The following is a 12,996-nucleotide window of genomic DNA, read 5'->3' on the forward strand; positions in this document are numbered from 1 at the left end:
CGAGGCGGGAGCGATTCTCCAGTTTCTGATGGTATTCTTGGGTCAAGCTCTCCAGCCTTTCTAATTCTCCTGTGTGGGCCTGTTGTACATCCTCCACCTTGGACACTCACGCCTCAAGCTCCCCAGTCCTGCGTGTTAGCTCGGAGGTTAGAGCTGTTAATCCTGTAAGTTGTTCCAACAGTTGTGTGAATCTAGGGTCCAGGGCGTGTACCACTGAATCCGTAAGTTCTATGACCATGTTGTCTGGGGGTGAGCAGGGCGATGAGGCCGCCAGGGAGGCAGCCACCATTTTGGCATCCAAAGGTTTCTGCCGCTCCTCTTTCCATTTTGAGCTTTTAGGTGCTTGCGCCATCGCGGCTCACGTTAAGTATTTGTCCATATGTTGTACCAGCTCATAAATCCAGAATCCAGATTTTAAAGTCCAGGAATGGGGTGGAATAGCCAAACTGCGGATGGGGCCCCGAGCAGCCGATGTGACTCGCGTCTTTCGCTGCTCACAGCATTACATGATCTCCCAGTGCACAGAGATTTTATTATTTTTGTAGTAGGCCTGTCTCCCAAGGGCAGGATATATGGCCTGTAGACCAGAGGTTGAAACTGATCAATATTATCTCCCAGGAGTCAGACTATGGTCCTGCACCTGGTTGAAATTGGAGGTGTTCTCTCCCTGTCTGTAGCCCTTTGCCTTGCCCATAGCCTTGCCTTCGCTAGGTATGACTGGATAACACACACCTTGCGGGGCTTGTGCCACTGGGGATACCTCCGTAAGCTGTTTCCCTATTAAAAAAATAATAATAATTGAATGGGAAATTTCTGTCTAGGTTATTGCAGCTTTATTCCCTTTCTGAGGAAATGAAGTGTTTCAAAAACAAAAAAAGGGCAGCGTAAAAGGGTTTTCTGACTTGTAACAACAGCAGGCTTCTGCTCTGTGAGTTCCCTAGTCCAGGACTCTCTGACCCTCAGTGTGGTATTTCAGCTACAGGCTGGTTTTGAGTGGCATGCCAGCCGGCAAGTGCAGTGGGTCCTGTGGGTTGAGTACTGCTGCTGGTGCCTACATGTGATAGGGAGGCACTGATTTGACTATTGGAAGCCTCGGGGATGCCTTGGATCTGCATCTGCTGGAGTTGCAGGCTTTGGAGGAGGTCGTGGTCCCCACTGTGTTTCCTCAGTTTTCGGTGGGAACAGTGGCTGTTATGATGCCAGACCATGGATTCCTTGCCTAGTCTGTAGGTAGCTATGGGCCTTCCTTGGCGTCGAGCTCTCCCCCCCTATCTGGTACATCAGGAGACGTTGAGGTTTCAGGGGGGCCCTTCTTTAATTTGGAGACTATAACTCTGTCAGGCACAGAGTATTTCAGACAGGCTTTGTTGTCCTTCTTCCCTCCCCCAGAGTGGCCCTCTGTTACAATGGGGAAATCAGGTATCCTTTACAGTCCAGAATCCTCTGGAGGGACCCTCGAGTTGATTTGAAGTGGCCCAGGCCCCCAGGATGGGGGTCTGTCAGATGCTCCTCATTTTTCCACCCTTTCTACTCCCCTCCCTTCTTCATCTTTGGAGGACTGTGGTAGGGCTAAACTCCAGAAGGTGTTGCTCTGTTATTGAGGAATCCCTCTACTGAGTCCAGAGAACTATCACTAGAAGAAGGGGATAACTCCAGTTATCTGCTTACCTTATTAATCAGATGTTAATTAGTTAGCGTACCTTATTAATCAGGTTGTGGCAGCCCTTTGTATTTCCACATCTGAGCAGGAACAGATTTCCAATATGGAGTCCATTCTGGAATGTTTAAGGAAACCCTCTAAGGCCTTTCTATAGAGTGTTGTCATAGATGGTCTCGGTGGAATGGGATATTGCGGTTTAGTCCTCAGAGGTACTTAGTTAATGGACAAGTTGAACCCTCTTCCACTGGAAGTCCTAGTCTAGGGGTTCTTAACCTTTTTGCGTCATGGATCCCTTTGAGTGTCTGGTGAAACATATGGACCCCTTTCCTGAAAAATATATTTAAATGTATAAAATAAAATACATAGAAATTGGTTTTCTTTGTAATATGATTATTAAATATGTGGTGACCCATTATAAGTTATTTGCTTTCAGATACTTCACAACCAAATGTGTTCTGGTTTTGCTTTTTTAGGTTATAATAACTTTAGTGAGAATGAAGTTAACAAAACATTTTTGGAGTTTAGAGGCCATAAATTGCTTTGCCTAAATTAGTTATGAATGAAAATCTACATTTAATTTGGATGGGAAATAATTACAATCTCTAACGTAGACCCCCTGGGTCTGTGAGTCCCAGGTTAAGAACTCCTGATCTGAACTCTTTCTTTTGGGTACCAAAGATGGATGTCTTGTTCACAACAGTGAGCAAAAAGATGACTATTCTGGTTGAGGAAAGATTGAGGAGCTCAAGGCTTGTTTAAGGAGCAACTCTGCTCTGGGCATCCAGGCAAGCTGTCTGTGGAGACTGTGGCAGAGGCCACATTGCATTGGGTCCAGCAGCTTTCGCCCTGACCTAAGGAGGCTCTCTTGGAGTCTGGGTCAACCTCTTGACACACTAAGTACTTGTGTATTTAATAAACAAACTACTTTGATTGCACCACAGAAAGACATTATATCAAATTCTTTTCCCTTTCCCTTTCTCTGATAGCAGCCAGTAGCTTGTTGTGATTACAGCATTGGTGAACAGATTCTGCCTCCAAGACTTTGCTTGAGGAAGTTTTACTTTTTAGATGCCTTCCTTTTTGGAGAGGATCTCGAGAAGCTTGTCAAGGATTAGGGTGAGGCTAGACCCCAGCTTCATGGTGGACAAGTCTTGATCGGCTAAGCCATTGGGAAGTCTCAAGTTAGAGATTGGGGGCACTCTTGGATGTCCAGGAGGACATCCTTTGTCTAGTTCACAGAGGGGTCATTCCTTTCATGGCGCAAGAAGATCCGAGGGGGGGGGGGGGGGAAGAGTTATTTTTCTTCCTCTTCTGCCACACTTAAAGGGTCTCAGTGAGAGTCAGCATGCCCTCTCCACAGAAGTACAGGTGGGAGCAGGCTTCTCTTTTATCTCTGGGGGTATTAATAATAAAATTTTATTTCTAGCCTGCTGTATCTGAGTCATTCTAAGCGGGGAACAAAAATTACATACAAAGTTTAAATGAAAAAAAAAAAAAAAACACAAGGCAAAAAATACATAATATAAAACTAATATAAAACCATATCTAACTACAGCTTAAAAATATACTTAGAAGTGATTCAAAACAGTTATGATTTTGAGTTCCCAAAACATGTTTCAGATGCTGCTGTATCACCACCCTCCAGGTTGGAGCTCAGATGAAGGGCAGTAGAGGAGACCTTAAGACACAGGATTGAATGCCATAGAACCTGTTCCCCTTTAAGAACAAGGTCAGGGCTGTTATTTTATCTATTTTTTTTTTTTTTAGTTACATTTGTACCCCGTGCTTTCCCACTCATGTCCCCCCCCCCCCCCCCCCCCCCCCACAAACAAAAAGGAGGGAAGTAGTTTTGGCCCATTCTGGATTTAAAAGGCGTTGGTGCGTCTCTTCAAGTACTGCGTTTTTATATAGAGATGTTGTATTTGCTGATTTCTTTAAATCAGGAGAGTGTTTGACCTCTCTCGATTTGGCTGAAGTATATTTTTACTTTCACATTGGGGACATTCACAAGCAATACCTGAGGTTTTGTGTGTTTGGTAATCACTATCAGTTCAGGGCATTTCCTTTCAATTTGATGAGTATTCTTCAAGGTAATGTTGGTAGGTGCGGCAATCTGCACAGGGAAGGAATTTGAGGGCACTCGTACAGGATTATTAGTTGATCCAGGCGGACTTGGAATATTTTAAACAGCTATAACCTTAACGAGCCTTGGTTGGGTTGTGAATGTCACCAAGAGTTGTATGACCTCACAAGTTATTGAGTTCTTAAGGGTACCTTTTGAGACTCGAGTGGGAGCTGTCTTACTCACTCAGGACAGGGTTGTCAGGATTCTGACTCGGTTGAAGAATTTTGTGTAATTTGAGCTCTGAGAGCTTGGGGTTATCTGCAGCTTCTTGGCTGCATGGTTGTGACATTGGAGAAAGTTCCATGGATGAGGGCTCACATGAGATCACTCCATCACATTTTGTTATTGCATTGGTCCCCATGGTCCCAGCTGCTGGGAAGCTCTGATTCCCCTCTTATTGTACTGAGGAAGTAGCTAGCCTGGTGGGGTCTCCTGCAGAATCTGTTGTAGGGTGTTCCCTTGGACCTGCAGGATTGGATTGTAGTGATGACTGGCACCAATCTGCTGGGCTGGAGAGCTCATTGCCAGGATCAGATGGCACAGGAGAGCTGGTCCATTCAGGAAGCATTTTGGCTTATTAACCACCTGGAGGTGAGGGAAATTTGGATGGCCTTGGGACATTTCTCGTCTCTGAAGAGGAAGGCAGTCATGTACCATGGCTGTAACTTATGTGAACAAGCAGGGAGGAAAGAGAAGTGCAATAGAGTTCTTGGAAATTGATTGGCTGTGTGCCAGGGTGAAGGATCTTCTCTAGGTGATTTCAGCAGTGCATATTGCTGAGGTAGGCAATGTCCAGTTGGACTTCCTTAGTAGGCATCCTCTGGAAACAGGAGAGGGGGAACTCTTCCCTGTTACCTTTTACCTGATAGTGGCGCAGTGAGAAGCTCTGGAATTCAACCTCATAACAATGCAACAGAATTTGAAGTGTCTGCTTTTCTTCAGCAGTGGCCAATTCAGGACACAAATACCTGGCAATATACCAAAAGAGTAAGACAGATTTTATGCTGTTCATCCTGTTTGATTTTTAAACCCTGCTAAGTATTAGTTTCCATTATTAGTGCCTTTGACATTAGCACACTGATAGTTTCCTAGCTGCACCACACCTTACACTGGATGATGTCACTAGGGTCTTCAGCTTATATTTATTTAAATTTCTTATGTACCACTTGTAAGCCTGAAAGCTGTTAAAGCAGTGCATGTTCAGGTACAATAGGTATTTTTCTGTCCCTGGAGGGCTCATAGTCTGAGTTTGTACCAAAGGCAATGGAGAGAATGACTTGCCCAAGATCACAAGGACCTGCAGTGGACTGAGCTCCCCTGGTTCTCAGCCTGCTGCTCTAACCATTAGGTTACTCCACTCCATCTGCTGGTAAGGGGATGTAACCCACTAGTCTGCACTTGTCTAGCAGGACTGAAGGAAAGGAAATTATCAGCTAAGAGTAAATTTCACCTTATTTTTATCGTCATATTGCCACTTTTAGCAAATATGTCCATGTAAGCTGTTAACTGCAGTAACCTCGTTCAGACCTACTGTTGTATGCAACCATGAGTGTCATCTGCATATACATAAGGGTAATGCCAGAAGTGTCTGTTAGATTCATTAATGGTGGAGATATATATTAAAATGTAGAAGAGATGAGATGTTTCAGTTTTGATGTTAGGTAAAATGCCTTGCTTTACTGTTGCACGTGTAGCTGACACAAAGCGTATAGTTGAAGAGATCTCAGAGGAACTTAAAACCCTGGACACGAAAATGCGGGGCACTCAGGAGGCAGAATCTGCAAGACAAAATCTGGAGACTACCAAAGAAGAGCACGAGGTGGAGGAGGGGAGTGGTATGTAATCCCTTTAATGTAGTAAAGATGTTTTGCCTATTGTGTTGGAGGGTAAAGGGTCATGGATTTGATATACCGCCTTTCTGTGGTGCAACCAAAGTGGTTCAGTTACTCTGACCAGTAGATTTGATTTTTCCATTGCCCCGCTAATCTTTCTACCTTGTAAAGATCCTTTTCCTTAGAAAACCTTCAGTGCAAATACTTGTAGCTGTGCTAGAGCTAAACTTTTTTGAATATTTCACTTTTATTTATTTATTGCATTTGTATCCCACATTTTCTCACCGTATGGCAGGTTCAGTGTGGCTTACATATTGCTAAAAAGGTGGTTACAAAATTTAGATTTGTAGAAGTCTAGTACAATAAACGCTTAGGTTGATATATTAGCATATTGTGAGAGAGGTTAATATTATTATTTTCCATTTCTGAACTTCTCTTGAGGTATGTTGGTGTGGGATTAGGCAGATCCAGGGGGGAAAGACTTCTTGAAAAGATGTGATTTCAAGTTTGTTTGTTTTTTCTGAATTGTAGGTAGTTTTTTGTGAGTTTCAGGTCTTTGGGTAGTGAGTTACAAAGTTGTGTGCCTATAAAGGAGAGGCTGGTGGCATGTGAAGATTTGTATTTTATACCTTTGCAATTGGGGTAGTGAAGGGTTAGGTAGGTTCTTGCTTTCTCGTCGCGTTTCTTAATGGTAGATCGATAAGTTCCATCATGTAATCTGGTGCGAGTCCATAGATGATTCTGTGGACTATTGTGCATATTTTGAATGTTATGCGAGCATTAATAGGAAGCCAATGTAAGCTTTGTAGGAGGGGTTTTGCGCTTTCGAAGTGTATTTTTTCGAAGATGACTCTGGCAGCCGTATTTTGTGCTGTCTGTAGTTTTCTTATGATTTGATCTTTACAGCCTACTTAAATACTATTGCAGTAGTCTACATGGGTTAGCACCATAGTTTGGATCATGTTGCAGAATGAATGCCTGGGAAAGTAAGGTTTTATATGTTTGAGCTTCCACATAGTGTGGAACATTTTCTTGGTCATATTCTTAGCTTGGCTTTCTAGTGTTAGGTTGCGGTCAGTTGTTATTCCTAAGATTTTCAAGTGGTCTGAGATTGGGAGTGATGAACCCTGTGTGTTGATTGCCGAGGGGGGAACATTATTGTATTGGGATGAGAGATTGAGACATTGGGTTTTATCTCTATTGAGTTTTATCTTGAATGCCGTTGCCTAGGATTCCATGATCTTCATGCTGTTTATTATTTCCTTGGTGATTTCTGTGGGGTTCTGTTTGAAGGGAATATAGATGGTGATGTCATCTGTGTAGAGAAATGGATTGAGGCCTTGTTTGGATAGAGATTTAGCCAGTGGTGTCGTCATTAGGTTGAATAATATAGGTGAGAGCGGTGATCCTTGTGGTACTCCACATTCCGCTTTCCAAGGTGGAGATCTATCCGAGTTTGATTTGACTTGGTATGTTCTGGATGTCAGAAATCACTTGATCCAGGAGAGTACTTTTCCTGTGGAGTGGAGGAGTAGCCTAGTGGTTAGTGCAGTGGACTTTGATCCTGGGGAACTGAGTTCGATTCCCATTACAGCTCCTTGTGACTCTGGGCAAGTCACTTAACCCTCCATTGCCCCTGGTACAAAATAAGTACCTGAATATATGTAAGCCGCTTTGAATGTAGTTGCAAAAACCTCAGAAAGGCGGTATATCAAGTCCCATTTCCCTTCCCTATCTTGTCGAGGATTCTCAGTAGTATGTGGTGGTCGATCATATCCAATGCGCTTAATAGGTGAAATTGGAGTAGGAGGATGTTTTTAGCCCTTGCTATTTCCTGCTTGAATCTGGTAAGGAGTGTGGTTAGTATTGTTTCTGTGCTGTGCTGAGGTACTGTGCTGAGGTCTGAAGCCAGATTGAGATTCGTGCAGTATGTTGAAATCAGTGAGGTATTCTGTTAGTTGTTTGGCGACTATGCCTTTTGTCAATTTGGTTGTTAGGGGTATGGATGCTATCGGTCTATAATTCGAGGTGTCTTCTACTTTTTTTTTGGTGTCTTTTGGGATGAGAGTTAGTAGGATATTTCCTCTGTCCTGTGGGCCTCTTTTGAATAGATAATTAAGGTGGTCTGTGAGTTCTGTAACGTATTGATTAGGGGGGGGGGTTCATTATATAGCTGGGGCAGGTGTCTAGTTGGCAGTGGGCGGAGGAGAATTTTCTGAGTGCGTGAGCTATTATTTCGGTTCTTAGATGAGTGGTTATTCCAAATACGGTCTGCCGGGTATTCCCTTGGGTTTGGATCTAGTTCGTTTATGAAGGTTTCTGGATTAATATTTTATAAATTGTAATTTCCTTATTGTCCCACCAGACCAGTCTAAATGCATGGGTTTTGCCCCTCTACCAGCAAATAGAGACAGAACAACTAGATTGCTATATGGGTGCCATGTAGCATAAAGCAGGTTGATCTGCAACCTGTGGAGTGTGTGTTTAGGCTGATTTATTGGCTCCTGGGGGTCATTTTGAATGGGATTGCTCCTCTGGCTTGAGTAGGATAGTGCAGGACAAGGATTTTCCAACTGCTGTCAAGCATTATCTCTTAGGCTCTGGTGGGAGTGGAGCAATACCCAGAAGAGTCAGTGTCCCTCTCTCCCTCTGACTGGTTCCTTGTGACCCCCTTCCCTTTCCTTCCTCCTCAAAAAAAAAAAAAAATCAAGAAAAAATTTGAGATTCAGGGACAGTGATACTTTTTTTCGGAGCCTCTAGATTCCAGCTGTGTGGATAAAGGTTCTGTTTTTAAAAAATTAAGAAAATAGTCCAAGGTAAGTACAATTAGGAGGGAGGAGAGTCTTAATGTAATACAAGCTTCCAGATTCCTTTGGTAGCAGACAGGATGAGTAAGGAAGTGGGCCTGGTAAGCCATCCCAGATTATATGCATGGTGGCTCCTTCTGAGTGTGGGAAGCATTGTGGGGTATGCACAGGCTAATGGGGGAGCTCCACTTCCGGCACAGTATGCTGTGCCTGCAGCTTCGAACAGTGACCATGTTGGAGACAGGCAAGAAGTCTCATGGAGCAGCTGTCTCCAGAATACCCAAATGAGTTTGAAAGCAGAGCTGCATGTGGGCAGCTCTGGGTGGGGAGGGGGAGTAAAAGATGAGTAGAAGGGCCTACCTACTTGAGTCTATGGACCCAATCAAGCAAAATGCAGTGGCTGCTGTAGAGGTGGCATTCCAGTAAGCAAATGTTCTGTTCAGAAAGAAACTAATGTTGTGCGTTACTTGTAGGGTTGGCATCAGCAGTGGCTCTAGGGGTGGCAGTAGCAGCCTCAGTAGACAAGGGGGCTGTGAGAAGTAGCAGCTGTGGGTTTTGGAATAGAGGTGGCTGTGCAGACCAGAAGCTGAAGTGGTCATGGTGTTGTGGCCAGCAGTGTCATTGTGGGCATGTGATCAGAGGTAGCTGTGGAGGCCAGAAGCAACAGCACCAGGACCAGTATCAGCCTGCAGGGCCTAGAAACAGCAGTCTAACATCAGAGGTTGAGGAAACCAATGGCAGGGTTGGGGGACTAGCTGGAAGGAGAGACGAAGACTGACTGACTGGTAGGGGAGTGTCTGGAGGGGAGAGGGAGAGGCTAGTACAGACTGGCTGTGGGGGGGGGGGGGGAGGCGAATGATGAATGGTAAGAGAAAAAGAGACAGGTTGCTGGAGACTGGCTGGAGAGATGGGGAAGAGAGGAAGAGAAATAGATATAGGGCTAGTGGGGATAGGCTTGGCTTTGGGAGGAGAGGGTGTGGGAAGGTTTGTGGGTGTTCTGTTAGATGCAATTTTAATGGCTAAAGCTTAGAGAGCCTTTTTAAAATAAAATCAGAATACTTAGGAGGCCTGAAGCCTATCTGTTAAATGAGTACTTTGATACAGTTTTGCAGCAGGTTGATTATTTTAACACTTTGTATGTGGGTCTTTGGGCTTGACTTGACTTTGAAAACTTTTAGGTTGATGTAGAATGTAGCTTCTCATTTCTTAGTTTGATCTTGATGGATTTGGACTGGGTGCCACAGGGCAAAATATAGGATGCTGTTCTTAATCTGTAAGAAACTTAGGCCATCAGTATCTTTGCCTCTTGTTACCCCTAGAAGAACTCTTCGGTCATAGTTGCAGGGTCATTTGGCTTTTGACTGGCACAGAACTAGGTACTGAAATAAGACTTTATTTATAGTAGAGGTTTGGCTATGGAATGCTATTCCATTGGATGTAACTTGAGTATGACATAGTAACATAAACATAGTAGATGACGGCAGAAAAAGACCTGCACGGTCCATCTAGTCTGCCCAACAAGATAAACTCATATGTGCTACTTCTTGTGTATATCTTACCTTGATTTGTATCTGCCATTTTCAGGACACAGACCGTAGAAGTCTTGCCCAGAATTAGCCCCACCACCCAAACACCAGCCCCTCCTCCCAATCTCGGCTAAGCGTCTGAGGATCCATTCCTTCTGCACAGGATTCCTTTATGTTTATCCCACGCATGCTTGAAGTCCACTACCATTTTCATCTCCACCACCTCCCGCGGAAGGGCATTCCAAGTATCTACCACTCTCTCCAATATACCAGCCATACGGAAAATGCAGACCGTCAACAATATAAAGCTAGCAAGGGATCATAATATCACAATTCTCATGTAAAGCCACAAAACACCATTTTATTTTTTTGTTAAGTGACTTGCCCAGAGTCACAAGGAGCTGTGCCTGAAGTGGGAATCAAACTCAAGCTTGTTCTAGCAGCGGCATGGAAGCAGCCCACTCTTCCTGGTCTTTGTGCGATTCTGCGCAAATTGGACTATGACATTTTACTGTGTTGAAGGAAACTTAAAAACATTTTTATTTAGAGAATTTTTTTTTTAATTTCAAGAAGATCAAATTTAAAGAAATAAACTCTCACAAAGTTATCCATCAGGAAAAGAGCACACAACCAGGAAATTCAGAGGAAGAAAATTCAAAGGAAATACACTGATACTGGAGCAAGGGAGACAAAATAGGAAATAAGAGTATCAAGACTCTGTATCATAAGCTGCAATTATTCTCAGCTACCAGAGGGAGCTGGAGTAACTTATACATCAAACTGCACTTCAGCTCTCTCTTTTTGTGCTATAAGAACTCCTTTAAAGGCAAAGGATTAAATAAAATGTGATCATTTTGGCAGTTGAGCAGACAGGATTGGCTGTTAAGGTCTTTATCTGCATACACTTACTATGTATTTTTCCCTATAGGAAATTTAAGGAAAAAAGCTGTTCCTAAGGCAAAAACCCTAGTTCTGAATTTAAGAAAATCTCTTTGACGCTCCTGTTTTAAGAAAAATATCTGGATATACTCGACTTTAACTTTCCATGAAAAAGTGAGGATTTCTTCCTAAAAAAGGGCGACTTGAACCATGACTCTATCCAACACTCTAGTAAAGGAGACCACCACACTACCTCTGTAAGTAGTCTCCTGCACCAACATCTTCAGTAAAGCAGTTAAATTTGTATCCTCTTCATGATCCGTTGTGTTTCCCAATACGTTCTAATTTTTTTATTTTATTGAAAAGGACAAAATAAACCATATACAATAACAATGACATCAAGGGAACAGTCTCCAAATACATAAACAATATCAAAAGCTAACTTGAATCCCAGATACATCCAACTCCCCCCCCCCCCCCCCAAAAAAAAAAAACCCTTAAGGACTGAGCAAAGAAGAGTTAGGGTGTGAGGTCCATTGTATATAAGGGTCCCAAATATGGTGATAAGTGAATATATGACCTGTGCGCGGGCTGTTAATTTAGACATCAAGTGAACATAGTCCAATTTGCGCAGAATCGCACAAAGACCAGGAAGAGTGGGCTGCTTCCATGCCGCTGCTAGAACAAGCTTGCTTGATTCAAAATGGCCACCGAGAGTTGAAGTGACCTTGCGAGAGTTCAACTCTCGGTGGCCATTTTGAATCGGCGCCGAGGATCACCAACAGGAAGGATGCATGCAGGGCAGCGCTCCGGGCAGAAAAGAGGGGGCTCTTTCCTGCCCCGAAGGCGGAAGAGGTCACTAGACCACCAGGGCACTAGTAAGTAAGGGAAGGGGAGGCTAGCAATCTGCCCATTTGTCCGGATTTCCGGGGCTACCGGGCCATCCGCCCATCAGCCTGCCAGAAATCTGGACAAACGGGCAGATTGGCAAAACCCACCTGGTTGCCCGGACATGCCCTCAAAAAGAGGACATGTCCGGGTAAATCCGGACATATGGTAACCCTAGGTGTGAGGTTAGGCCCACCAGGTGTGAAACATATCCCCCTCTAGCCCACATTGATGCCAGCAAAGAGCTGACCCCAAAGGGCGACATTTTAGCCAAGTGCTGGGGGGAGTGTAATTCCAGCAATAAAGTATTTTATAGCCATTTTCCACTATTAGATGTAGAGATTTAAAAACCTGCTCCCATTGTATATATTCATAAGATACACCCAAGGACTTCTCCCACTTCAACAGGGAATACATAATAGGCTTGTGATATGAGAGAAGGTCCCTGTATAACCTGGAAACACCCCCTCTCCCTCCTCCACCAACCATCGCTCGCTCAAGAAGAGTATCTGCCATGCCCAATTCCCCCCTCGCCCTTCTCAGGATAAAATCTTGCAGCTGGCAATATTGAAAAGCATTAGAGACAGGAAGACCATATTCCTTGCGCAAATCATCAAAAGAGAGTAATTCCCCCTCCTCCCATACCTGTATGAGCTCACGTAGGCCCAAGCCCTCCCAGGAGCGATAGCAAGAGTCCAGTGTCCCTGGAGCGAATTGTGAGCCAAAATGAATAAACATATGCAAAAAATACGTGTGATCCGGTAAAAAGTTTTCACGAACCATACATGTGGAATGAGGCCACTGAAGCAGAGGTGCCCCCCTCCCCCCATGGGGTAACCTCCCTCCAAAAGTCAACTGGGCAACCAGGGTATTGCTGTCAGTTGGTAAGGATCTAGCCTGGGCAACCAGGGTATTGCTGTCAGTGGGTAAGGATCTAGCCAAGTTTGCTCAAGAGATTTCCATGCCTTATCCGTGCCTTGGAGACAGTCTGCTAAAATTCTGAGATGTGCCGCCTGATAATAAAGAAAAAAGGAAGGAACCTATCCCTTCCTGTACACGCAATTGGTACATCACCTCGCGATGCACCCGCAGCGGCTTTCTCTTCCAAATGAATGAAAACCTGTGCTGTAAGCCCCGAAAAAATGTATCAGGTAAGGAAATAGGTAGTACCATGAATAAATAAAGTACTTTAGAGAGCAGGATCATTTTGACTGTGTTAATGTGCCCAGACCAGGAGAGCGTCATGCCCTCCCAGCGGTCCAGTTCCAAGAACAGCTCA

The 12,996-nt window shown here is 44.1% G+C and overlaps 1 protein-coding gene across 2 annotated transcripts in view; it reads left to right on the forward strand.

Moving 5' to 3' along the window:
• OS9 (OS9 endoplasmic reticulum lectin) overlaps positions 1 to 12,996 on the forward strand; it is a 191,457-nt gene that overhangs the window by 102,934 nt on the left and 75,527 nt on the right. For both annotated transcript variants that reach the window (XM_030196589.1, XM_030196590.1), the window contains exon 7: positions 5,480 to 5,620. In XM_030196589.1, the coding sequence (XP_030052449.1) occupies positions 5,480 to 5,620 (141 nt within the window). The remainder of the gene's footprint in view (positions 1 to 5,479; positions 5,621 to 12,996) is intronic.

The sequence above is a fragment of the Microcaecilia unicolor genome, chromosome 3, assembly GCF_901765095.1.
Source record: "Microcaecilia unicolor chromosome 3, aMicUni1.1, whole genome shotgun sequence".
Lineage (NCBI taxonomy): Eukaryota > Metazoa > Chordata > Amphibia > Gymnophiona > Siphonopidae > Microcaecilia > Microcaecilia unicolor.